The 25876-nt window shown below is 34.1% G+C and overlaps 1 protein-coding gene across 6 annotated transcripts in view; it reads right to left on the minus strand.

Moving 5' to 3' along the window:
* Window positions 1-25876, minus strand: part of Adgrb3 (adhesion G protein-coupled receptor B3) — a 721663-nt gene that overhangs the window by 333604 nt on the left and 362183 nt on the right. For all 6 annotated transcript variants that reach the window (XM_074080490.1, XM_074080476.1, XM_020162286.2 and 3 more), the window contains 2 exons: window positions 24886-24954; window positions 20453-20561 (listed from right to left, as the gene is read on the minus strand). In XM_074080490.1, coding sequence (XP_073936591.1) covers window positions 20453-20561; window positions 24886-24954 — 178 coding nt within the window. The remainder of the gene's footprint in view (window positions 1-20452; window positions 20562-24885; window positions 24955-25876) is intronic.

Raw genomic sequence — 25876 nt, forward strand, 5'->3', positions numbered from 1 at the left:
ACATTTTCTTCTGAATTTACTGTGCATTGGACTAACCTTCAGGTATCTCAAATGTAACACATGCAAAGCTTGACTTTGATTTGCACCCATTTTTTAAAAATCAAAATACGATTTCCTTTTGCAGTTTTCTCCATTTGTATAGAGAGCCTTCATTCACCCTTTTCTCATGACAGAAATCAGTAAGCTATTATTGACATGTCTATATTCTCACCCTGGGAATCCAATTCATTGTTGTGTCAATTATCTCTGTTCCAGAACATACCTTAAAGTTGTCTCCTTACCCCCACCTTGACTAAGGCTCTTTAGCTCACCAGACTTTATCTAAATTAGAATAACTCACTATGTTCCTGCTTCCATTCTTGTGCATTTTTTGTACTCTCTCCATACTACAGTCAGAATAGGTTGTAATCACAACTTTAATCATTTCACTCCCAATGGTTTCCTGTTATACTTATATAAATTCAAAATTCATTTCAATGTTTCCATGGCCTGGCCTTTGATTTTTTTCTTTAATGTTAACTCAGAACCTTTTTATTGACAACTATACTATAGTCACACTTGCATCTTTTCATTTCATACCATCTACTCCCTTGGCTAATTCTCACTCAACCTTCAGGTCTTGCCTTGTTTCTAAAGTTTAGTTACTTCATCTTACTGAAAAGAAGCCACGAGTTCTATTCCTTTTTTCCAAATAGGGAAAACTAAGGTAAAAATCTATGCTTAATCAAACATATGTCTTTAAAGAAAGAGAGAGGTCTAATAGTAGGAATAGAAGACACAAATTATTAAAGATTTTGGTGTTGATATCAGTTTATTAACTCTTTTGATCCCATGATACACTCTAAGCCAAGTATAATTAATCTTATTTTATAAACCAGTTTTGACACATTATGAAGAAAAAACAATCTCTAGATCCTAACAGCATTATTATAGAGACACATGAATTTATACCTGGAATATAAACACACTAGAGAATGACTGCTGAGAAAAATTAATGCACGCACTCTATTTGCAAATATCATTTCTTTCCAAATCTCAGAAGATAAACTATTAAGGCAACTAAAGTCCAGAGACAATTTTTGGTTTTGGACATCAAGCAACTAAATGAAAAAATAAATAAAGAAAATTCCCAAAGAACAGTTTACCCCCTGCCATATACAAACACACACTTTTAAGATTAAATTGGATGCTCTCTTTTACTACAGTAAACTATATGTAGTTAAAAGGAGCATAACAACCACTTAAAATTTTCTTTTTCCTATGTATAGTAAATTATATTATGAAATAATAAATATAACATGGCATGATCATGGTTCCACTGGAAGACCAGTGGAGAGGGGGGCGGTAAATGGCATGGTGCTGAGGGGTGAATATAATCAGTGTTTGTCATATCTATGTACAAAGACAGTGTAATAAAACCACTCAAAACTGTTACAAGGTAGGGAGAGGGACAGGAAGTAAGAAAGTAATAAAGGGAATGAATTTGATCAAAGTACATTATATCCATGTATGGAAATAATCACAACGAAACCCTTTGCATAATTAATTAATTATTAAAATTTTAAAATTGTTTATACATGTATTCATATGTGTATACATTGTCTGGGCCATCTCTCCCCCTGTCCCCCACCCCCTCCACCTCCCCACCCCCTCTCACTTCCAGGAATAATTAATTTAAAACTGGGGAGATTTAAAAGACAATTGGGCAATGAGTTTCGGGAAAGCAAAAGCAGACTGTCCAGAGGAAAAAAGAAGGGGTTAATTTTCTTAAGTAATGGATGGAGATTCTTCAAAAGGAGAAAGGTTCATATTTCAAGGAGGAATACTGTAGTTCAGATGGATACTGAAAATGATTGCTAACACATTTTGTGATGAGGAAATGCTTCAGTTTATTGGTCTCAATTATGTATTCTTACATCATTTTAGAACTCTATAACATTTTGAATGGGTTTTATTTTGTTTGAATGCATAATATATATATATACATCTTATTATCCAGTGTAAATCATTCCCCTTTGAACTGCTCAGTCTCTACAACTATAATATTATTTGATAGTCATTAATTACATCTATAATACGCAGTATTGTATTTAATATCACATATTATATAAAATCACATGTTCTTTAAAGCTTTTTTATTGTTGGATTCTCAATATAGTTAAACTGTTATTAAGAAGTATCATTATTTTTAATGTGACTTTGAAAAACAGCCTAAATTTCTCCTAAACTCGTATCATGAATTTTAATGATAACTGAAATAATTGCATTTCTAGTTCTGATGTAAAGGAAGCACTAAATTATCATTATAAGATGTTATTTACATTTCTGTAGTAAATATTTTAGGTAATTTACAAAAGCTTGAAAATGTTTTGACTATTCAAGAGATTTTAATCAAGGACTAGGTGAAAGATTTATTTATAAATTTCAAAGAATATAGTAATGCTACAGGATTTATTTGGTACATAAAATAATTGATAAAATTTTACAGACCACAGTTGAGGTATTATACAATTAAATCAGAAATGTTTATTTTATGCATCATGGGAGCTGGGGCTTGACTAATGGCAAACAAATATCTAGAAGAAAAGACAGCAAAACATCAAATACCATTAAAATCTTTGTGGACTTTCACTAGAGAAAGTGACTGTGTCATATACTCCTTTAAAAACAGACAGATAGAACAGGTGGTTTTCTAGCTCAGTCACTTAATGTTTAGAAGTCTGGGATTTTGCCTTTCTTTGTGAAGAACACACTAAGTACAATATTCAGATTTTTTTAATGTAGCAAATTAAATTTTGGTAGGAATTTTAGAAGTTTCCTAGATGAGTAGACTGTTGATAGAAGGGACAGAATGGCATTCAGTCAGTAGCAGAGCCCATATTTGACCCTTTGTCCTTTACAAAGTAGAGGGCCTATTATGTGCCAGATGCTAAATATGTTATCTTTAACCTTTTATTATCATATCAACATACATGTATATGATATACATTGATCAAATTTGCTCCCTCTGTTACTCTCTTATTTCTCTTTCCCCATTTTTAGGCAATTTTTAATGGATTTCATTATTCTATTCTCAAACTTGCATATGAAGTACTTCAACAGTAACTCTGCAGGGGAGATGTTATTTTTACTTTAGAAAAGAAGAAACTGGGAATTTAAAGATGAAATAACTTGCAGGAGGTCAGGTAGTCAGATGATAGCCAAGGTTTTTAGCCACAAGTGTTAAGCTCCAAAGCCAGCAAATTTTATTTCATTTATTCATTAAATTTTGGACAGGGTTTTGCTATGTAGCCCAGGCTGGCCTTGTGCTGGGATTACAGCTGTGCCCTACCATGAATGACCAACATATTTTAAGAGATACAAAACAGCATTCCCCACATGGATGTAAGAATAACAATTTTTAATCTGAGTCAGAATTTTCAGCTTTTAAATTCAGATTGGAGCCTATTTATTTGGAGTTTAGTAAAGGAAGCAATAGAGAAGAGGAATGGTTTAGCACAGAATTCTTTGTGCAACCAAATAAAATGAGACTCTTGAAAAGGGAAGGTATGAAAAGTGAAAAGTTGTTAAGAGGAGTCAGAGTCTCTGTTCTTTTCACTGGATACTGCTACAGAAGCAGGCCACTACTGCCATAGAGATAAGGAATTATTGCCATAGAAACAGTTGAAACAGTATTATTTTTCATATGTACACAAACCCACAGTGACATCCTTCTAGTTCAGATGAAGAACAAAACTGGAAAAAAAGGATACACTATGCCACTTACTTATTAATTCCTAATCCTTATAGTATTACTTAAACCAATAGAGACCAGAAGCAATATTTTATAAAATTCAAGTTTTGTTTTCACTGGCTTTTAGATTTTAACTATCTATTTATGCTTTTAAGTACGAATCCAACTGAGTTACGGGTGGCCTCCTAAGGCTTCTTAGATCATGAGCTTTTCTCAGTAAATACAAAATCCAAAAGAAATGACGAGCCTTAGAACCAAGATTAGTTACTGTATCAATGCCATCTCTGCTAGACAGTTACAGAAGGAAAAGAGACTATTTGACAAGCAAGCTCACCATACTTTCATTCGCTAAAATATGTTGTAAAACACTTATTAAAAAGTACAATGCAGACATCCTTTAAAAATATACAATTAGCTAGAAAAATTTAATTCTTTTAATAAAGTGGATATATATGAAGATTGTTAGTATAAAAGAAAATAAATGGGCAGGAGTTATTTTACTTTGATGTAGAAATGTAGAACATATGAGTAAGATTTCCCTAGTGTCACATTAAAAAAAAAAACCTACACTGAAGTTCTTTATATAACAGAAGTAGGTTAGAGTGTGGTTGGCTGAGCAAGATAATGAAACAAATCTTTAACTTTCAGTTACCGCGGCGCAAAGGGAAGGAAAGCGTGCGCTCTGGATGGGAGGCTCTGCCATAGGACACATCATATGGGTGCCCTCAACACACGGGCGGCGAAGCTGTTAAGAGTAAATCACATCATGAATATTTGTGACAGCATTAATTTGGGAAGTGCTATACAGTATAAGGGAAGATTTGCTAAAACTTCCTGGGAAGTCTGAGGAGTAAGAAGAAATAAGTAAAATTATTTTCTATCAATTGCACTAAAATGGCACTTCTGAAAAGGGTTCTTTGGGATAATAGCCACTATCTGATTCTTCATAATTTTTCATTAAAATGCGTACTCAAATGATGTACACCTAAACACTGCAAGAAAAGAGGCATTCCAGAATTTTCTATTCATTCTTAATGGAAAGTTAAATGAGGATAAAAGAGCAAAAACAAATAAAGAGATTATATGTGATGTTCATAGCAGAGTAGTAAAAATTAGCAGTTGTCATAATGTAGGAAAAGTTTGGGACCTTTGGATTTATTCAAAGCAAGAAAGAATGACTTAAATTTTTAAAAAATGTTTTATTTCAGAGATAATAGAATTATTTAATAATGACTTTATTAATAATGACTTAATAATGATTAATCATTGTGTCTAAGTATAATGTGTAAAAGACATTAGACAAACCTGGAAGTGCTATGTAACTATTTTCACCCCAGTTAACTTCTGAAAGACTAGAAATTACTGATAATTTGAAACACATAACACAATCAGTGTTTACATTCAGTTCCACGCTTGTAACTATGACAGTAGTTCTGTTATGAACAAAAGTTTTTAAGTTGCAGAGATAAAGATAGATGCTTATCAAAGACCAAATTAGATAACAAGCTTACTTGTTTTTAATTTTTGAAATTTTTATTTAAAAAACAGAAAATGGTCTTAAAATTTAGAATGGAACTGACTAGTTTCTTTTTGGATTTGGTTGCTCTTAAGAATCCTTCAATTCTTGAGTCATTCCATGACTTCAAAAGCAGAAGAAATACAAAAATGGTAAGGGGAGTAGAATTTATTTCATGTGTTAACTAGCAGCTTGATTTGAGTTATAGCTTTATAAAAGCCATTGCAATTAACATTTTTATGCTGTCTCTTGCCAAGGATTCAGATCAGAGAATGATGACAGGAGGCTGATGGTTTCTAAGGATAAAATTATTCAATCTTCCTGAGAACAGTGAAAGTGAAATTAACTTAAATTGTGAGAGTAAGGATGTGTTGGACTTAGGGAAAAAAATATATGCTTGTTTTGGACTCTAAACTGTAGAGACATTTAAAGTCACAAAGATAGGTTTTCTTAAAAAATATAAATCTCTCTTGTTTCTGTGGTTGGATTTTTACAGAAGCTGGAGAGACTTTCCTTGAATCTCCAAATTTTTTTCCCAAGACAGTGCATTGCTATGTTGCTCAGGCTGGTCTTGGACTTCTGGGCTCACACTCTGTTTATTACCATTAGCAAACTCTATCAGATCAACTATAAAAATATCTTCTTACTATTTTCACTGTGACCTGGTTCAAGCCTCTGTATTTTCTCACCTGACAATCGCAATAAACATCTCACTGCTCTCACCATATATACTCAAACTCCATGTAGTCTATTCTTTCCCACTTGCAGTCAGAATGCCCCACTGAAATATAAATCAGATTCCACCATTCTGGAAAATCCATCAGTGGTTTTGCATCCTCTTCATACCTTCAGCCAAATGCCTTACACAGTCTCACTTTCTACTCTTTCTTTGACATCAGTCTTCCATGGGCAATACTTAAGCCACTCCAGTGTCACTGGAGTGGTAACTCTAATGTGGGAGGTACATGGATACATTTATTGTTCCTTTCCTTCATCAGTGCTCTGTCCACATTCCACTGTATCTCATGCTATCAGGCATTCAAGTCTATTCATGTATCAATGGTGAGAGGCATTTCCTGACCACTCTTCACAAAATGACACTCCTATCTTCACTATCTATCATCTTACCCTGGTGGATGATTTTATTTCTCTTTAGAGAAATTATGATCACTGGGCATATTAGATGGTTTTTGTCTGACATCTGTCTCATTACTATAAGGCATAAGTTCCACAAGCTTTGTCTAAATTGTTCACTGAGAAATCCTTAGAAACTAGAATAAAATATCACATATAGTTCTGAAAACTGAATGATAGTCTGAGATCACTTAAAATGAATCAAACCCATGAATCATTACCAGTCTTCTATACTGACATTAGAACACTTTAACCTGGGGTTCTTAGTTGGGCAAAAGGGAGCCCATTCATATCCCTAAGTAGATTGTATTGTCTGCTCCTAGAAGGGCTTGGTTTCTACATACACCTTGTCCAGTGCTTCCTTCCACCCTTAGTCATTTGAAATAAGTGAATCATAGTAAATATTGCATTATAATTTCCATTAAGCAAGAAATAATCAAATAACTCAGTTCTGTGTATTATTCCAAGTCCTAGTTTAAAACATTTGGACTATTTTCTCAACAGAACCAGTATGTTAGTAATATAAAAAAACTGATACCTTAAGATTTTTCTTTCTGACCTAAAGAAAAACATCCATTTGTTTCAAGTGTCCAGCAAGAATGGAAGAGAGCTGGAAAAACCTCACACAATTATACTCAAGCGTAGGTAACTGAACTGACATCAGGTGCTACAAGTAAACAGAATAAATGCTAATTTGTGTATTTTGGGGGCTTAGTGTTAACTGACAACACACATCTTATTTTTAAAGAAAGGAAATTAGTCAAGTGATGGAAATGTGTGAGCCACAAAACCTAAGCAGTGACAGAAAATAAAATAAGACTAGAAAGAAAAGCCATTCATTTCTATAATTACATCATCAGATCAAAAGTTGACTCCTCAGTAGAAAAACAAGATATTATACCAAAGAAATGATAAAGTTTAAGCAGTGAATTTAAGAAATAACATAAATTTGATGTCGATGAAAAGGCATTGTGAAGAAAAAGGAGATGCTGAAATTGAACTATATCATTATTCAAATTGCATTTGGATTCTATTTCAGAAAATATCCAGTATGAATGTTCATTCTGAAAAGCTCAGTATTTCATATTATTAACCAAAGAGTAGACAGACATATTTAGCTTCATAAAGAAAAATATCTTAACTTTAGTATTTCTAAGGCACTGGTTTGATTGGTGTACTGAAGAAAAAAATCAAACTATACTTTCTAGAAGCTTATTGCCCATAGGTTTTATATAGCAAAACAACTTTTGAAATTATTTACAATTGATAATTTTAACATTTTGTATTTGGGGATATTATTAGAAAAAAACCCAATCCCTTTTTTATTTGATATTGTCATCATTGAGTAACTCCTAAGGAACAGTTATGAGACACCAGCATGTGGGCATACCAGCACTGATATGTGCAAAGTAAATCCTTATAGATTACTGCATTAAACTGTTGAGGGTTTGACCATTTGAAATCACCTGAAGAGCTTTGAAATTTAGATCCCTTTCATAGAGCTGTCATGTTACACCATCAACAATCATTTAAGAGTTTTCTTAACTCTATACTCTGAACTTTACCAGTAACAGATATTAACTAGAATGCTCATTTCAAAATGTTCTCTCTGTCCTATTAATTGTATGACACTGATTTTATATTATCACATTCTAGGACTCATTATACCTACTACATCTAGCCATTTGTCCTCTGACATCTGCTCTGAGTTGTTGTTCACAATGTACACCTCACCCTGTGTCTGTCTCTGTTCCCTTATTGTTGTCTCCATCACTAAAAAATTTCAATGATTATTTTTGTGTAATCACCAAGTGTGTTTTTATAAATTTGACTTCTCTACTAAAACCCAAGATCTCATTTCAGGTTTTCACTAGGGGACTGCACTTGTCTAAATATCAATATGTGAAAAATACTCTCAAATATTTTTGAAAAAATACAATCTCAGTTCCTCCTTTCCTTTCCCACATATCCGTTAGTTGTGGAATCCTATAGACTCCAACTTCAGAGTCTGAAATTCATGCCCACATTTTAGTTCTTATTCATACTATTACTAATTCAAGCCTTCCTTATCTCCTGCAATGATTACAGTAAAAGTCTTCTATCTACATTTATACAAAGTTGTTTGCAGTCTTTCCCAATATCTATAATTCTATTCTCTGCTTTAACATGTATCCTACCAAGGCACAACTCTTATCAAGTCGGGCTTTGGTAATTTCCTAATAACCATTCAGAAAATGTCCCAAGATGGCTTTCAAATTTTATTTCAGTTTCTTTACTTCTATGCATTTGTGTTTTTATCAAAACAGAACATATACTCCCTTCTTTAGGACATTTCTCCTCATCTTTACAGAGCATGTTTCTCAGAATGAATCTCTAACATTTAGTTTATAAAACACATGCCAAATTATACTTGGTATTTATTTATGTAATTCTTTTACATCTACAACTAGATGGCAATCTGCTTGTAAGTTAAAAGATTGTTCATTTATTTTAATTAAATTTTTTTTTTGTTTTGGGGACAGGGTCTTGCTATGTAGCTCAGACTGGTCTTGGACTACAAATTGTCCTGCCTCTTCCTCCCAGTGCTGGTTCAGGTGTGTGCCATCATGCCTGTCTTGTTCATGTTTAAGTGACTTGAATCACTTAGTAAAGGCTTTCCTGATAGTAAAAGAAAAATCCATTTTGTGTTTTATTGAACATAGTCCATAGACCAGAAATAAGTAATATGTCACTGATCTTCTTTAAATTCAGTTCAACAAATACAATTCAAGTTCTAAGTCCAAAACTAAACCAATTAATTTTGGAAGAATAGGCTAGTCTCACTAATAAATAAGGCAAATATAATATGCTACATGATGTTATTGTGGAAACCACACTGCTGAAAACATAAAACAAATTATAACACACTCCACTACAACTTCAGATGATTAGTTAGAACAATAAGATCTATGCACGTGCCCTGTCAGCCTAACCACAGATCTCACACATTCTATTCTGTCTTTGGAACTACAAAGAGGTTGTTAAATAAAAATAGTTTTTAAAATAATGTGTTAAGAAACACAAAAAATATGTCCCATGACCTAAATGAAATAATTTTTAAAATTATTATTACATTGGAAAAGTTATGTTTTTCCTAAAACAAAATCCACTTACCTCTGAAGCCCATTTAGAGCACTTAGAATATAATATTCACAATAAAACAAGGCATATTGCAAGCTGGAATCTCTCTATAGCATATCTATTTTCATGTGCATTCAATCATCACTCATTTTGTACTTATACAAATGAGCAGAATGTTTAGCAAGTGCTCATTAACTCATATATTGTATTTACGTTTTTGAGTGATATATCATATGTGAATATGAAATACATGCTAATGAAGCTCATTTATTTTATCAATGCACTGTTTTACATCTTTGTAGAACTATTTCTTCCAAGCACATATTAAACTTTTGTGATCATGTGTCTTTTGTGAAACTGACTCAACTATAGACATTTTCTCTACAAAAATATACATGCACACATATGCCAAATGTTCATAGATATTTTAGCATATAAGAGGATTTCATTTATCAAAAGTGATACATGTCACGATAGTGTCAGATAAAAGAAGCACTGGAACTTGTCATTTAAACTATTTTTGAAAAAAAATCTTTGAGGTTATATTACTCATTTTCTTGCCATCTTAACTGGACTGTAGGAGCTTTTATCTTGATGAATTAACACCATGATTTTAAACATAAGTTATTTTCCTCAGTCTTAAAGACTAAATCTCACAAAGGTAAGATATGGCTGTCATTTATTACCACAATATGAGTTAGTGCCAACTCATTCACACTATTTTAGTATTTATTTTTCCTTTTTGTTCCAGCATTTCATCTGTTGTATTTTCTATATATGTGTGACTAAATGCAGTATCTCTGCTTCTAGCTCATTCTATCAACACCAGGAATAAAAGAGAGAAATGTTGAAGCTATATTAAAAGGTAATATAAGATAGATTATTAGGGAGATTCTGAGATCCTTACTAAATATTCTGGTCCACTTGGAACTTAGTTTTGATTGTCCAACTTTTTCTCTTTAATGTAGTCCAGAAAAGTGAAGTTTCTGTGCATATAGGTTTTCAGAAATGATTTGCACCATCTTTGAAAGACATGACCTCATGAAGTTCTTTGAGGGGACTCAATCCAACATACTGAAGAAATGGATATAAAGAATAAAGATCTTCAGCTGGGCACCTGTGGCTCATGCTTGAAATCTTACCTCCTAAGGAGGAAGAGATCGGGAGGATCGTAGTTCGAAGCCAGCACTAGCCAGCCCTAGACAAACAGTTCAAGAGACCTTATCTTATACAAACTCATCACACAAAAGGGCTGGTGGAGTGGCTCAAGTGATAAAAGCACTTGCCTAGCAAGCACGAGGCCCTGAGTTCAAACTCCTTACCTCCAAAAAAATTAAAATAAAATAAGAATCTTTTCCTCATTACCTAGACCCTATTCATCTATAACATTCTGAGTTTGTGTGCATGCTAATATATAAGTGTATATAATTAATACAATGTTGGATAATTAATATTTGGACTTAGGATGAAAGATGAATTAGTGCCAACTCAAAAATTTTGCAATTTGCTACTATAAAATTTTCTTGATATTTGTTCTTGCTCAGAAACATTAGAAATATCTGACAACTGTATAATCATGTACAAACATGTACAATCATATACACTACAATAAAATTGGATAGCATGAAGTGTATTAATTTTAAGCAACTATTACTTAAATTACTCAGTTTGTTACTATATATACTTTGGAAAATTCTTTAATGTTTTATAGAATATCCTTCAGTTGTAGGCACCAAATTACACACTAAGTCAGTTTCCGGGGCAATATTTGGGAAATCAACAATAAATGTGATCTCTTTTGAGTTGTCACTACAATAATGTTTGCAAGTTTTACTCACATAAACTTTAAATGATGAATAACTAGTACTGAAGAAGCAATCAGAGCCTTGAACAGCTACACTGTCCTCATATGTGATTGAGAGTAATGTGAAAAGTCATTGGCTTTATTTTTTAACATTAAATTGCTTGAGCTATGCTTAATATACCACCAAACATTTAGTGATAATAAAGGAAGTAGGCAAACCTAAACAATAAATCTTATTCCAAAAGTAATATACAGAATTTTCAAATATGATAAGTCAAAACAAAATTAACTATAAATGTTTCATTATGGATGTTTAGTTTATGGACATCAATAGAATTTTGCAGCAACTAATGCTAGTACTATAGATTATCTGATATGCTATTATTCTGAAACAGCCTACTATAAGGTCAAATTTAAATTTATTATACTCTGAGATTAGATTTCATTCTTTTATAGTATTTTCCAATCACATTCTCAACAAATGGCATGTATTGATCTTATAATACTTTTAATTAGCAATGCCTTTATAATTAAATGTTGACTCTAAGAAAAATAATGACTGTTCTTTGCATTTCTCCCTTACTTGTAAATTACTTTGCCAATTATCCAACTGGCATAGCACCCCCATAAGTCTTTTCCCATTCACCAAAGAAGCCATATGGCATTAGGAGAATGGCTTCAGATTGAGTAACTACTCATATCCCTGAAATCTGTCCTGGTTCTTCCTTCCATGTGCCCTAAAACTTTAGTCCACCTACCTCTTTCTTTCAAATTTTCTTTACTTCCTGTGCCCAACCATTTACAGAATGGACATTTAATTTGGATTTCCTCTGATTTCTGAATTCATCCTACAACAAAGACAATATTTGGTCCCTTTTTATTCTCATTTTCCTTAAGAAGGGACAGGCCTCTATTCCTGAACCAGCACAAGCTTCGGGATGCCAATGTTGGAGACAAGATTGGGTCAAAGTGGTTTAGAAGGCACATTAAGAATTCCACATAGCTGCCACCTAGTGAAATCAGCAACATATTTGACTACCTTGGAGAATCTGGTAGTAAGTTAAAAAGTGAGCAATCAAAATTCTCAGTTTCAGCTTTTCCTTTGGGCAGAAGGGACCAGCAACTGCTCACAAACCAGCCTCCTGGCAGGACTACTTCAGAAAACCCACCTGTGTTAGATGGCCCATCGTTCCAAGAAAAACCAGGGCTCAAACACCCTGAGCCAACTCCCCTCAAAGATGTCCAATAAGAAGGGGCAACATTCATTGCCACACAGTCCAGCATACCAACCTTGAGAAGGGACAGAGATACTGATAAAGCCTCTGTCAAAAGCACCAGCACCTGAATTTTAAGTCAAAGGAAAAAGTTCAGAGTGTTCAGGGAACTGATATTTTCCCTTTATTTAGTATTTTTATTTTACTACTCTTATTTTCTTACATTTATTTTTACTTTTTTTCATTTTCTTTCCTTTTTTTGTGCTACAATCCATTGTTACCTATGTCTTTCTTCCATTCTGTCCAAATAACAATCTGCTTAACCCTCTCTTGCCCCAATTTCCTTTTTCTCTCCCAACTATGTTTTCTGTGCTTTTCTTCCATTCTCTTTTCATTTCTTCACCATCCCTACCTGACTTTCCCCTACCTTTCATCCCACTGTCCTTACCTGCTCCCCACTCATCACTTGCTGAATAGTCTACAATACCAACTTTCCACATTACCCTCATCCTTCATATCCCTCTGAAATCCCTGACACAAGCACCTTCTCCCATGACAACTGAACCACACCTTAACACACATTAGGGCCTTATTATCCTATAGCCCCCACACCTCACACCTCTTCTCCCCTTCCCCCATCACCCCATTTCTTCCCCCTCATCTAGAGTCATCTTTTTAATTATCTAAGTATCTATCTCTATCCAGACAACTATTACCCTCCAACGCCCACTGTTTATAGAGAATGTCATCATGGGGTTTTCTATATATTACGTAAATAACTAGTCTGGCACTGAATCTGTGAATTTTTATTGCTAAATAATACCTCCAGGTCAGAGAACAGAAATAGTACAACAACCTAGCTAATGACTAAGCCAGTCATAGCATAGAAATTAAGTCAAGGGAAAGATAAGAGGTAATTAAAACCCCCAACTAACTAATCAACAACAAAGGAGCAAAGCACAAAATAGAAATGTAGGCAAAGAAATAGAAACCCTCAAAAGACTAACAATAAGTCAATAGAGGATTTAGTGGAAAGTGAAGCAAATGAATGACAGTTGCTGACCCCAGCAGAACGATAAGAATGTCCAATGAGCTTAAAGAGGAGCTCAAAAATGATCTCAAAGAGGAACTGAAAGAGGATCATAAAGAGGAGCTCAAAGAGAACATACAAAAACAACTCAAGAATATCAGGAGAACACAGATAAAAAATTCAATAAGACAATTTAATGAACTCAGAAAGGAGCTCAACAAACTCCAAAATGAAACTAAGGAAATTATTTTTTAAAAAAGGACATGTATGAAATAAAGAAGATAGCATAAGATATGAAAGAGGAGTTTAACAAAGATATAGGAAATCTAAAGAAAAAAGAATCAAACAAAAATCCTGGAAATATAAAGTTCCTTAAATCAATTGAAAGTACAGTTGAAAACCACTCCAGTAGATTAGAACCAGTGGAAGTCAGAATTACAGGGCTCAAAGACAAAACAGATATTAAAGAAAAAAACGAAGAATTCTTAGACAAAAGGCTCAAGATCTATGAAAAGAATATGCCAGAACCCTGTGATTCCATCAAAAGACCAAACCTGTGAATCATGGACACTGAAAGAGAAGAGGTGCAAGCCACAGGTATACATAATATATTCAACAAAATAAAAGCAGAATGTCTCCCAAATCTTGAGAAAGATATGCCCATTCAGGGGCAGAACATGAAACAAACATGACCAAAATATACCTTTCCTTGGCATACTATACTTAAAACAACTAGCACAGAGAACAAGGAAAGAATATTGAAAGCTGTAAGAGAGAAAAATCAAAATATAAAGGTAAACCCATCAAAATAACAGATTTCTCAACAGAAACCTTAAAATAAGAAGGGCATGGAGTGAAATATTTTGAGCACTGAAAGAAAATAATTTCAGTAGTAGGATACTCTGCCTAGCAAAGCTGTCATTCAAAATTATTGGAAAAAAGAAAAGTCTTCCACACTAATCATAAACTGGAACAGTAAGTGACCACCAAACCACTGCTACAGAATATTCTGAAATAAATCCTATACCCAGAAGATAAAAACAACCACAACTATGAAAGGATGGAAAGTATTAAACCTCAAGAGAAGAACAGGGGGGTGGGGGGAGATGGAGGGCAAGGTGGGGCAGGAGGGAGAAATGACCCAAACAATGTATGTACATATAAATATATGAATAAAGAGGAAAAAAAGGCAAAAAAAGAAAAAAAGACAGGAACAGACAAATAATCAGAGAGTAGCATAGAATTACCTGCACGCACACAAATCCTTAAACAAAAACAACTAAATGGCAGGAGTCATCAAATACCTCTCAATATATAAATATCAAATGTTAATGACTCAACTCCATCAAAGACACTGATTGGCAAACTAGATTACAAAGGAAGACATGACAATCTGTTGTCTACAAGAAACCCACATTATAGGCAGAAACAAATAGTATCTTAGGGTGAAAAGGTGGAAGAAGATTTACCAAGCTAATGGCTTCCCAATACAGGCAGGAGTAACAATACTCATATTGATAAAGTGGACTTCCAACCTAAATTAGAAGAGAAAAAGAAGTTGGACTTAACACAGTGGTGGTGGGAGACTTCAAGACTCCTCTATTATCAATAGATAGGTCATCCAGACAAAAAAAACCACAAAGAAACACTAGAATTGAATGACACCATAGGTCTAATGGACCTGATAGACAGCTACAGAATATTCCATCCTGCAACAGCACAATATATATTCTTCTCAGCAGCCCATGGAATTTTCTCCAAAACAGATCATATCTTACTAAGATCACAAAGCAAGTATCAACAAATATAAGAAGATTAAAATACCCCCCTGCATATTGTCTGACCACAGTAGAATAAAAGTAGAATTCAAAAACAAAAGTAGCAGCAGAAAACATGTAAACAACTGGAGACTGAACAACACATTGCTCAATGATCACTGGGTCATAGAAGAAATAAGGGAGGAAATCAAAAAGTTCTTGGAATTTAATGAAAATGAAAGCACAACCTATCAGAACCTATAAGACACAGCAAAAGCAGTCCTAAGGTGAAAGTTTTGAGCCATGAGTGCATATATTAAAAACACAGAAAGATCTCTAAATAAATGACACAATACTACATCTCAAACTCCTAGAAAAACAAGAACAAGCAGAAGGAGAGAAATAATAAAACTCAGGGCTGAAATTAATACAATAGAGACCAAAAGAAAAAAAAATACAAGGAATCAACGAAGCCAAAAGATTGTTCCTTGAAAAAATAAAAAAGATTGACAAACCCCATGACAAATCTGACAAAAATGAAGAGTGAAAAGACTGAGATTAATAAAATTAGAAACAAAAAAGGGGAGAAAACAATAAACACTAAGAAAATCCAGGGAATCATCAGGGACTACTTTGAAAACCTATATCTAAATAAATGGAAAATCTGAAGAAATGGACAAATTTCTGGATACATATGACCATCCAAAATTGAACCAAATGTATATTAGTCATGTAAACAGATCTATAACATGCAATGAACTAGAAGCAGCAATAAAGAGTCTTCCAGAAAAGAAAAGTCTAAGACCTGAGGGATTCTCCACTGAACTCTACCACAGTAGAGTTCTTCTTTAAAGAAGAACTAATATCAATACTCTGTAAACTTTCCCACAAAATAGAAAGAGAAGGAACACTGCCAAACTCATTCCACACAGCCAGTATTACATTCAACCTCAAACCAGACAAAGACATGACAACAACAACAACAAAACCAAGAATTACAGGCCAATCTCTTTAATGAACATAGATGCAAATATCCTCAATAAAATAATGGCAAACCGAATTCAACAGCAGATTGAAAAGATCATATACCATGATCAAATTGGTTTCATCCCAAGGATGCAGGTGATGGTTCCACCATATGCTAATCATTAAATGTTAGGCAGCACATTAATAGAAGCAAAGACAAAATTCACTCGATCATCTAAATAGATGCAGAAAAAGCCTTCAACAAAATTCAACATCTTTTCATGATAAAAGCTATGATGAAAAGACTATATATGACAAGCCTATAGCCAACATTATACTAAATGGGGAAAAACTGAAACCATTTCCTCTAAAGTCAGCAATAAGACAAGGGTGGGTATCCACTCTGTCCACTTTTATTCAATATAGTCTTGGAGTTCCTAGCTACTCCTAGCCAGAGTAATAAGATGGGAAGAAGAAATAAAAAGAATACAAATAGGAAAGGAAGAAGTCAAACTATCCTTATTTTCAGATGACATAATCAAATACCTAAAAGACCTGAAAAACTCCACCAAAAAACTTCTAGACACCATACACAGCTTCAGCAAAGTAGTAGTATACAAAATTAATTTACAAAAAACAGTAGCCTTGCTATTCACCAATAATGAATAGTTTGAGAAAGAATATAGGAAACAATTCAATTTACAATAGCCTCAAAAAAATTAAATACCTAGGAATAAATATAACAAGGTTGTGAAAGACCTCTATAAGGAAAACTATAAACCATTGAAGCAAGAAATTGAAGAAGATTACAGAAGATGGCGAGATCTTCCATGCTCACAGATTGGTGGAATCAACATAATGAAAATGGCTGTATTACCAAAAGCAATGTTCAAGCAATTCCCATCAAAATCCCAATGACATTCATCACAGAGATTGAAAAATCTCCCCTAAAGTTCATTTGGAAACACAAGAGACTGTGAATAGCCAAGGCAATACTCAGCAAAAAGAGCAATGCTGAAGGTATCACAATACCCGACTTCAAACTATACTATAAAGCCATAGCAATAAAAACAACATGGTACTGGCACAAAAGCAGATATGAAGACCAGTGGAATAGAATAGAAGACCCAAATACAAATCCACACAGTAACGCACACTTGATTTTTTGACAAAGGTTCCAAAAGACAGCCTCCTCCTGGGGAAACTGGATATCTGCCTGCTGAAAACTGAAACTAGAGACATGTTAATCACCCTGTACAATATCTACTCAAAGTCGATTAAGGACCTGAATATCAGACCTGAAATTTTGAAGGTAGTGCAGGGAAGAGCAGGGAAAACACTGGAAGCAAAAGACATAGGCAATGACTTCTTCAATAGAACTCAAATGGCTCAGCAGCTAAGAGAAAGGATTGACAAATGGGATTACATGAAATTAAAAAGCTTCTGCATAACAAAAGAAATGGTTTCTGGGGGAGGGGGGCGGGGGGAGAAATGATCCAAACAATGTATGCACATGTGAATAAATGAATAATAATAAAAAAAGAATAAAGCTATGAAAGTACTAAAAAAAAGAAAAAAAAATGGTTTCTAAATTGAAGAGACTGCCCACAGAATGGGAGAAAATCTTTGCCAGCTATGCATCTGACAAGGTGATCAGACTGATAATTAGAACATACAGGGAGTTCAAAAAAGTAAACTCCCAAAAAATTAATGACCAAGTGAACTGAACAGAGCTTTTTCAAAGGAAGAAATCCAAATGGCTAAAAATCACAGAAAAAAAATGATCACCATCTCTGGCCATAAACAAAATGCAAATCAAAACCACATTAAGATTCCACCTCACTCCTGTTAGAATGGTTACCATCAAGAACACAAACAAGAAATGTTGGCAAGGATGTGGGGAAAAAGGAACCCTCATACACTGATGGAGGGAATGTAAATTAACACAACCACTATGGAAAACAGTATGGAGGCTCCTTAAAAAAGTGAAAATAGATCTGCCGTATGATCCAGCAATACCATTCCTAGGGATATACCCAAAGGAATGTGACTCAGGTTACAACAAAGGCACCTGCTATTTATTGTAACATTGTTCACAATAGCTAAGCTATAGAAACAGTCAAGATTCCCCACTACTGGTGAATGGATTTTTTAAAATGTGGTATTTTTATACAAAGGTATAAAGGATGGAACTGGAGAGCATCATCTTAAGTGAAATTAGCCAGGTTCAGAAGGCCGAAAGCCATGTTTTCTCTCATATGTGGACTGTAGACCTAATACAAATACAGTAATATTATGATAAACAGATCACACTATGGGGAAGTCACATATGAGAGGGATAGGGTAAAAGAAGGAAACTAAGAAGGTAAAATTGGTTGATGTACTCTCTATACAAAAAATAATATAGAATTTTTACAGTGGCTGAAACTGTCATAACAAAAGGTAGAATGAACAAAAATAGAGATGAACCAATTAGGGTTATAATACATATATACATGGAAATGTCACAAGGAAACTCTTTGTATAGCTACATTAATTTGAATACAGGAGGGAAGACTAGGTCCTTGCGGGGGAGGGAGTTGTTATCAGTGGAAGGGGGCAAGTTTCAGGGAAAGGATGTAGAAGGGTGAATATGGTGTAAATACTGCGTATATATGTATGTAAATATAGGAATGATACCTGCTGAAACTGTTATTGGAATGGGGGGATGGGGAGACAAAGGAGAGTGATGGAGGGGGTGAATTCAAGTATGATATATTTGATATATTGTAAGAATTTTTGTAAATGCCACAAAGCACAAGAAAAAGTAATATATAAAAAAGTCATCAGTCGATCTGGTGAGGCCTTGTACTGTATGAACAAGGTATGTGGGCAGCAAAATACTACACACTTTTGAAATATGTTCTCTTAGAGTTTCTGGTTTTCCTCATTTCTGGTATATTTTCCTCAACTGAACAATTACCAGCAGTTAGCTATAACCCTTTACAATGTGAGGCCACTCTGGTGGGAGACATCCTACAATGAAATGCGTACCTATAGGATGTAGGTACTCACTTCAGAAGAAGTCAAGTGTAAAATGAACCACCAAAAGCTTTAATCATAAAAAAAAAAAAATGTATCCTGTAAAGGTTTAGCCATCCTAGGGTACTAACTAAGGTAGGTCTCTTCCTGAGCTAGAAAATAAATTTTAAATATTTCTGAATAAGGATGTGGGATAAAACATACATATTTAAACTTTTTACATATAGTTCAGTAGTCTTTATGTAAAGCCTATTAATGCATGAGAAATGAAAAAAATCTTTCTGAATCACAGTAATATTAGAGGGGAAATTTTAAGAAGCAAGGAAACTGTAAACCGTTATGAAATCAATGTGTATAATAATTAAGACTATTTCTTCATTCTTGACAATTTTGAACTACATTGAGAAACAGGGCATATGATTAATACAGTCAGTTGTTGGCTCAATGTAATTACAGCAGCAAACTAAAGTGTGTGTGGGTTCGGTTTCTCTGTGTAATTCCACTCTATTGTAAGAGACAATATTAAAGGCAGCTAAAGGAAGAAGTACAAGTTTACTTCATGTGTTTTTCATTGCAGAACTCACTTAGGGATCTGAGCGATCCATTGTGTCCTTGAAGGTATTTAGGAAAGCTTCAGTGGCAAGCGGTACTACCACACTCATGACCCTGACAGGTATTCTGCTGTGTTCCACACAGATTCAGCACCTGCTTGGGACACCTACTGAGAAAGTAATTCATTGTTCTTATGAACAATGCATAGAAGATAATGAAGATTCACAGTTTCTTCAAAATCACTACAGTATGTACATTCAGAATAGATTTGAGCAATGGGCACTTGGAAAACAGAAAAAGAAGAATATATATATGTGTGTGTATTATCTTTTACATACACTGTGCAGAAACACATACATAGGACTAAGGATATTCATACAAATGCATGCAGATAAAATAAAAAAAATGTGTGTATGCATGTATATGTGTGTGTGTGTGTGTGTACATAATTTCATGGGGATGGGTCCATCTAAAAACCAGACAGTCAGTGTCCATAATACATTTATTCACATATACTTGAAGATACTACCTTTGAACACGTATGGTACAGATACTTGCAATTTTTTTAATTTTAGAAAGACATGGGGAAAAATCCCATTTCTTACCTACATTTCCAGTCATTAAGTATGAATTCTGAAAGTCCATCATTCCCATTCCAACAATGTGTATAAAATCTTCAATCACCTGCATTAACTCTATTGAGCCTGGATAAATCTAAAACAATAAGCAGAAGTTAGATGGAATAAAAATTCCATATAATATCACATAGAACTGTAGTGAAAAGAACTCTATATAATGAAGTAAAAAAAAAAAGGCTTTGGTTTATTTGAAGAAATGTCTGCAACTGGCAACAGCTGTAGTTTTTAAATTAATAGTTGGGAATGACACCAGGTGTCACACAGCAAGAACTTTGGAAGTGATATGATGAATTAATTAATCCTCCATAAATCTAAGGAAACTCAAAATATCTAACAGATGGTCTATGCAGGAATAGCATGACTTTATTTTTGATGGACTCTTTCCCTTACTTAAATATAACAGAACAAACACTGAAATTGGGTTCTTTACATTTTTAGTTTAGTATACTTATGGGTGACATAGGAAGAAAAAATCAACTATTACTGATATCATGAGGATATTTATAAATATTAAATCTATTGCACAATATATATCTTGGGAGAAACACTTCTAACAATTATAATAGTCATTGAGTGAATAACATTAGCAATGATTTTAGGATTATAATAGCTCTAATAATGCACATGTACATATACAAGTGTATGAAATTATTATACTTAATTTAGGCAAGAAAATCAGAACCTTAAGAAAGTCAAACACAGTTGAAGACATATTGTTTTAGGGCTGCAGCTGTGGCTCAGAGCAGTAGAGTGCTTGCCTATCAAGTGCAAGCCCTCAGTTCAAACCTAGTACTGATAAAGAGAAAAAAAAACAGAGCTGGAGCCATATTGTTTCCTCGCTAATGTGTGAGGTGGAACTTATTTATTTACTCATCTATTTGTATCATATATTATCCACCTATCTTTCTAGCTACCTAGCCACATATGTACCTATCTACTGGGCGGAGCTATCTACTTCCCGACATCATGGTGCCTGATGCAGGACAAATGGATGTGTATTTTCTTAAAGACGCCTTACACAGGCAATAACTCAAAGTACATGGAATGTGAGGGGCATTAAAAGGTCACATGAATTTTAGCACGTGTAACCCATACAGCTTTTACAGTCCGCCTGCTTTATATAAGCACCTCAGAGCAGAAAGTCTTTCGAAGTTAGGTTCATTTCTTATAGCTATTCAGCACCACTGCATGGTCTAGCTATGAAAAATTAAGTGGATTAGAGGGTTCTAGTTGTTTTGTATTTGCAAAGGGCCAGTGCAAAACTGGAAGAGACACTCATCAGCAGGAAAGCATACAGTAAGAGCTGGAAGGGACTGGAATGGGAGGAAGAAAGGATGAGCAGGGCAGGTTGTAGACACAGTGAATTAGTAGGGGCTTGTGCCTGTGTTCATTTAAAATAATCCACAACATTCGTTCACACATACTGGAAGCCATGAAGATATTACACTTTGAAACATAGGTCATAGATAGCTGCAGTTTTTTTTTTAACTTCAGCAAGATTTGGGGGACTAAATGTTGTTTTTTTTTACCTATATTTTCAGTCATTACATATGATGATAAATGTGATGAAGTCCATCATCCCTTTGCTAAAAATGTGCAAAAATTTCTCTCACCTCTAAAGCTTCCTGCTACTACTGTATTTTCCTTTTTCTTGTGTAGGTGTGTGTGTGTGTGCATGAGTATGTGTATGTGTAGGCAGAAATACAAATTTAAATTGAGAGGCTTAATCACTCTTGTTGGGAATAGACTCCCTGTCACTCTCCCTTAGAGGATTTACTTTAGAAACCTTGTAATTGTTAAGATCTTTTGCTGTCTCTTTGAAATGTATGTAAAATATTTAAAAGCTAAAAAATCTCCTACCAGCTTAAAGATCCAGTAATGTCTGTCTTTGAAATATAAACATCAGGGAAGATAGTTTCTCTTGTCTCTCAGTTTCCATAGTGGGGGTAACTTCAGTGGCTGGCTACCTGAGTTTGTCTTGAAATTGAAAAATTGTCTCCAGTCATAAAGATAGGGGAAGTTTATTTTCCTTTGGTTAAAAATCAATAACAGGACACTCGCTCCCAATTATCAATGGAATTTAAGTGTGGCAAATGGTGCTATAAAGATCCCTTTACTCCAGAACTAGTTACTGTTTATCTTGAGAACACATAAGCAGTTGTACCTGTTTGGCTCTCTAAAAGGGCGAGGTTTCTTTTGTCTTAGTGGATTGCCTATATACTTCACATTCTGGTTTAATGCTTGTTCAGTGTTAGAACCCTTTTCTTTCTCTTCCATGTTGTTGAATGGCTTTTTAGGATGTGAGAAGATTTTGTTTTGAATTGAATTTCCTCAATAGTAGTCAAATGTTATAGAGCAGGGGTTGGAAAATTTTTCTGCAAGGAGTCTTAACAGAAAACACTAAGCATTTCAGATCATGGGGATCTCTGTTGGAACAAGTCAACTTTGTCCTTGTGTGGCTGTTTTCTGAAGTATCACTTACAAAATAGGTGCCAGGCTGGATTTGGCAAAATGGCTACAGTATGCCACTCCAGCTCTAGACTGGATTTTCAGTACAATGATGAAATATGGAGCATAAATACCTCACTAAAATGGACATGTCAACTTCAACCACAGTGTGGTGCATAAAGCAGTGCTCTATAAAAAGCTCTGCCCTTTTTTACTTTAGCATGCTACATTTTTAGTAGGATGCTTTATCGAAACAGTTTTATCATGCATAGCTGGGGTTGATGGGAAGCTAATGAGTTCTGAGCTGGCTGTGTTTTTTGGACAAAGGGTACTTTTGGTTTGCAAAAACCTTCATATGTCCACCATTTTATACTTAGCTAGTTTTCTAAGTCTGCTTGGAACTCTATTTTGTATTTCTTTTATTGAATCTATCCCTCTAAAATAAGATAAAGGATTCACAAGGATTATGTTTGGTAAATTTTAAGAAGTCCACTTTTTGTGCCACGAACCTGGAGGCCCATTTAGCACATGGTATAATTACATACCATGTTTTAGGAAAAGCTACAAAATAGTTTTTTTTTTTTAAATTTCTAATAGTCATTTTAAGAACAGCAATAAGGGTTACTACCACTGAAAAAAAATATTTTTTAAATGACAATAGAGCTAATCCCATATCACAACTAAATAGATATGGATTTATGATTTTCCATTGATGTGAATTCTGCAACCATTCACTACTTTTTCAAGTTGTGAGCTCCTAGTTTAAAAAAAAAAGCCATGTAATTAATTGCAGCCTTGTTTTAAATAGGGTATCATGCATTTGTTCTAAATATACCCATAATTAATGGTCTCCAGCATTCTAGAAAGAAGCACTTAGCCTCTGCAGCTGTATTCTAGGGAAAGACACCACTTTCTTATAGTGAATGAATGAGTTTATCCTCTAGGTGAGGCCAAGGACAAGCGTATAATTCACGCTAGTAGAAAAAGACAGATCAGAGTCTTAAACTAGGGTGAATATTTTCCTTACTATGGCCAGAAGCACAGAATTTGTACCTGATAACGAAGTGGACCACACTGGACTATTTTTAGAGCTCTTGTCATAATGCGAAAAAGGGGCATGTTTTACTCCTAAAAGCCCAGAATGGGAAAATAAAAGGAAAATAGGTAGATGGTTCACCTGTATCTTAGTAAATATTCAGTCTTTTTTCAAGATTCCCTACTCTAGGGACTTTGAATAAGGATCAAATAGAAAAATTAAAGAAGTTTAAAATTCAGTTAAGTTAAATTTCTATTTTAATTTAAAGACATAATTTGATGATTCCTCCTTTCTTGACCAGTAACTCACTTTTTCTGTAGTTTAGGGGAAATATCTTAGTACTCATATGTCAATTAGTATGGCATAAATGACAACGCAAGGCAATGTAAATCCATAGCTAAACCAAGGTGACCTGCTGCACTGATAGGATAGAACAGAAAGAAAAACCAGAATAAAGTTTTTTAATAGAGCTTAAAAAACTTCTCAAGCCTTAATTTTGAATAAAAATGCACATCTATATATATGATCCAGATTTTATTTAGTGTTGGATTAAATACAAATAATTTTACTTGTCAATAAATACCATATAATTTTGTGATATATCCATTTAGACTTATTGTTTTACCCATTGTCTGTAGGTAGGAGGGAAATGAATTGTTAAGGCAAATAGTTATTTCTTCCTTAAAGTTACAAATTATTGAAACCAACTTAACTTTTTTCACATGTAAAATCATTATTCCTCTCACAGTCTGATATTATAAAAAATCACCTGTTTTCTCTGAAATCACTATTTTATCATTTAGAATGACTTAAAAATCCTTTTATGTTCTTAGAGGAGCAGACCATTAATTTCCTCATTTTTTAATGTTTCATTGAGCCAGCTGCACTGTAAGCTCTAAAATGATCCCAACCTTACCTGTTGTGCATCTTCCCATTTTTCCTTGTTTTCTTCATCTAGAAGGTTGCTAACTATCTGAAAGAAGTTCTGCAAATTAAATTAGATAAAAGTTTAGTATTACATGAGAGAACATAATTTCTGACAACACCCATTTGGGATAATTATGTGGTAAAGACAGAAACACTTTGTAATATTGCTTTATAACCCTAACATATTCTAGATTTCTGGGGAGTCCTTTTCAGCGTGGCAATTCCAGGATTTCTACATAACTTTATATCTTCACCCCCAGAAGTAATCAGAATAGGTTTAATACTTTTTTCTATTTATACCACTTTCTTTTTTTTTTTTTTATTGTTGTGCTGGGTGGGGGTACATTGTTGCATTTACGAAAGTTCTTACACTATATCAAATATATCATACTTAAATTCATCCCCTACACCATTCTGCATTCTCCCCAACCCCCTTCCTAAAATAGTTTCAGCAGATACGATTTTCCATTTACATACATGTGTATACAGTATTTGCATAATATTCACCCTTCCATAACCTTTTTCCACCTCCTCCTTCCTTCCACCAGTACCAACCTCTGCCACCCCCCAGGCAGGACCCACAATTATTTGTTTCATTACGGTCTCCATATTCTACCCTGAAATGCCATTGTATAATAATTCTTTACAAATAGGTTTTATTCCTTCTGGAATGAAAGTTACCTGTATTTGTCCTATTATAACTTGTTAATCGTGAACCATGACTGCTACTTTTATGATAGTTTCAAAGAAAATTATAGTGAGACCATGGACTATGGGCATATCTGGAATAAGATAGGTTCTCTCAGTTGGAACTATGGCAACTAAGAAGTTGGAACTTCCTAGCTCTTTTACTTTTGGCTTTACAACTAATTTTTGTGTGTGTGTGTGTGTGTGTGGTACTGGGGATCAAACTCAGGGCCTTGTGCATACTAGGCAAACACTTAACCACTGAGCTACACCCCCAGCCCAATTTAAAAAAA

Source organism: Castor canadensis, chromosome 1, assembly GCF_047511655.1.
Source record: "Castor canadensis chromosome 1, mCasCan1.hap1v2, whole genome shotgun sequence".
Lineage (NCBI taxonomy): Eukaryota > Metazoa > Chordata > Mammalia > Rodentia > Castoridae > Castor > Castor canadensis.